Source organism: Diuraphis noxia, unplaced genomic scaffold, assembly GCF_037042655.1.
Source record: "Diuraphis noxia isolate RWA-SAM2 unplaced genomic scaffold, SU_Dnox_SAM2 contig0001, whole genome shotgun sequence".
In the NCBI taxonomy this organism is placed as follows: Eukaryota; Metazoa; Arthropoda; class Insecta; order Hemiptera; family Aphididae; genus Diuraphis; species Diuraphis noxia.
The window spans coordinates 106235798-106237876 of NW_028301711.1; the positions used below are offsets into that span (position 1 = coordinate 106235798).

General features: G+C 31.4%; 1 protein-coding gene across 1 annotated transcript; it reads right to left on the bottom strand.

Moving 5' to 3' along the window:
* Positions 1 to 538: 538 nt before the first annotated feature.
* Positions 539 to 1779, bottom strand: LOC107171287 (zinc finger protein 862-like). The gene is made up of 3 exons (XM_089215550.1): positions 1713 to 1779; positions 1453 to 1638; positions 539 to 1392 (listed from the first exon to the last, which is right to left on the bottom strand). Exons 1-3 carry the CDS (start codon positions 1777 to 1779, stop codon positions 539 to 541), a joined length of 1107 nt encoding a protein of 368 aa, XP_089071676.1.
* Positions 1780 to 2079: the final 300 nt, after the last annotated feature.

A 2079-nucleotide genomic window follows, 5' to 3' on the forward strand; every position in this document is an offset into this window, starting at 1 on the left:
GTATGTGTTATTTTTAAATAATAATATACCTAACCTAATAATATGTAGTCTAACAATTAATTATCTTTCAAATCATCAGTGTTATTAATTTTAAAAATAAAAAAGATAAATGTTAAATAATCAGTTTGCATCAATCTTGATTGTCATGTATTGTCAATTGCAATTCTTAAATAAAATTAGGACATATAAAATTAATTCTTCTTCTAGTCAATTTTTAACTATTTCATTATTATTATTCCAGTAACTATTTTACAATATGTGGTCAATAGTAGAATTTTTGGATGATAAAACTGTCGAAGCTGTACCAAATTATTGGTTTAAAAACCATAAATGTGCTTGGCCAAAAAAGAACACTAAACAAATGATTCAAAAAAGAGTTTATCCTAATGTATTGGATTTTAATTTCTTTGCTGCGCGAAAAATGGGGAAAGATATTGGTAAATATTATATTGAAATGATATCATATATAGACATATATACACTAGAAGACACATTTTATTAAAATTTGTATTTATTTACAGAAAGTTATAGTATTGCTTCACAAAAAGCTATGACCTGCACTATAACATTTTTCTTTTTGTGCTGCCATTTGAAAACAGGTTTTCAGTTCAAGCGATTGGTCAAGAACAACTTTTATACAATTATAAAAAGCCAACCATCGAGTAGCACAAAGTTTGACCAAACGCCTTTGTTTACATTCTGCACCGTTTATTGTCGCATAAAGTCTACTGTATTCTATTTGACGAAGAGGGCTGTGCGAAAACCAAGAAACAGATTCTCTTAGCATAAATTCAATGTGACTAGGTAGACCTTCAGATGCCTTAGATGAACAAGTATTAAGTGAATGACAAACACATTTAATTAATTGAAGTTTTGGTGATTTTTCTCGTAGAAGTGTAAATAGAGAATGATTCATACCACACAGATTACTAGCGCCATCAACACCTAACCCAATTAAATTTAGGGGATTCAGCTTTAAGAGCTTCAAAAATTCAATTGTTCCATCATATAACGCTACAGCAGTAGCACATTCAACTACAACCAAGCCCAAAAACTCATTTTGTATTTGGTTTGTTGATTTACTAAAATACCTAATACAATATGCCATGTACTTCATAACAGAAACATCAGTTGATTCATCTACTATCAAGGAGTATCCAATTTCCCCAATGTCTGTTATTAGATCTTCAGTTATAGCTGGCGATAATACATTTAATATTAGCTTAGAACATTTAGTTCTATGCATTTTCAAATTTTCTAGTTTCGAGCCTTTCCCAAATACTTTCAACATCTCACCAAGATGATCAATACTACGAATTGATGAATGAGTAGCAATGTGAACAGCAAGCATTATATCTATATGTTTATTTTCTCTGGAGACATTACTTACTCCTATAATAAATATGTACCTACATAATATTCATGCAATAAATATAAAAACAAAATTCTTACCATAAGTAATTAATTTTGGTTGTGTTTTAACAACTAAAGATTTCATTTTAAAAACATGTTTTGAAGTCTTACTATGGCTAATTAAATCACCATGGTGTGCTCTCAACACTGTATTACAAACAGAACAATACGCTTCTTTAAAATCATTGTTCGCTGATTGTTCATCTGTCGCCTTCTTGAGCCATCCTAAATTAAATTAATTAATATTTAAGTTATTAGTTATTAAAATCTATACTACACTTTACTTAAGTTATAGGTACCTTTAAATTCTGCTTTATTTGCCCACTCTTTGACAAACTTTCTGGTGTACTTTGCCCACTTAGGCATGATTTAAAATATGATCAGACGAAAATTAATTATTAATCAACTGCAGAGTGCAAAGTGCGAATCGCAAGATAATTGTTGAGACTTGAGAGTTTATTATTTGATATAATATAATTGAACGGGCCGGAAGCGTAAGATAATAATACGCGCGCCCGGTTACCCAAGTACTTCGTAGCGCACGCACACACCGACCGACCTGTGTAAATGTGTATACGTGTATATAGCGACTCAAGGGAAGTGGACGGGGTCGCCGAGCAAGACCAGAGAGTGCTAGTGTGTGGTGGTGTGTGTAGATGTGTATAT

Excerpts from the sequence above, each read along its gene's own strand:
- LOC107171287 (XM_089215550.1), bottom strand. The coding sequence starts at position 1,779 with ATGCCTAAGTGGGCAAAGTACACCAGAAAGTTTGTCAAAGAGTGGGCA. Across the intron at positions 1,639-1,712 it reads AAATAAAGCAGAATTTAAAG|GATGGCTCAAGAAGGCGACA; the intron begins GTACCTATAACT and ends AATTTAATTTAG. Across the intron at positions 1,393-1,452 it reads ACCAAAATTAATTACTTATG|GAGTAAGTAATGTCTCCAGA; the intron begins GTAAGAATTTTG and ends TATTTATTATAG.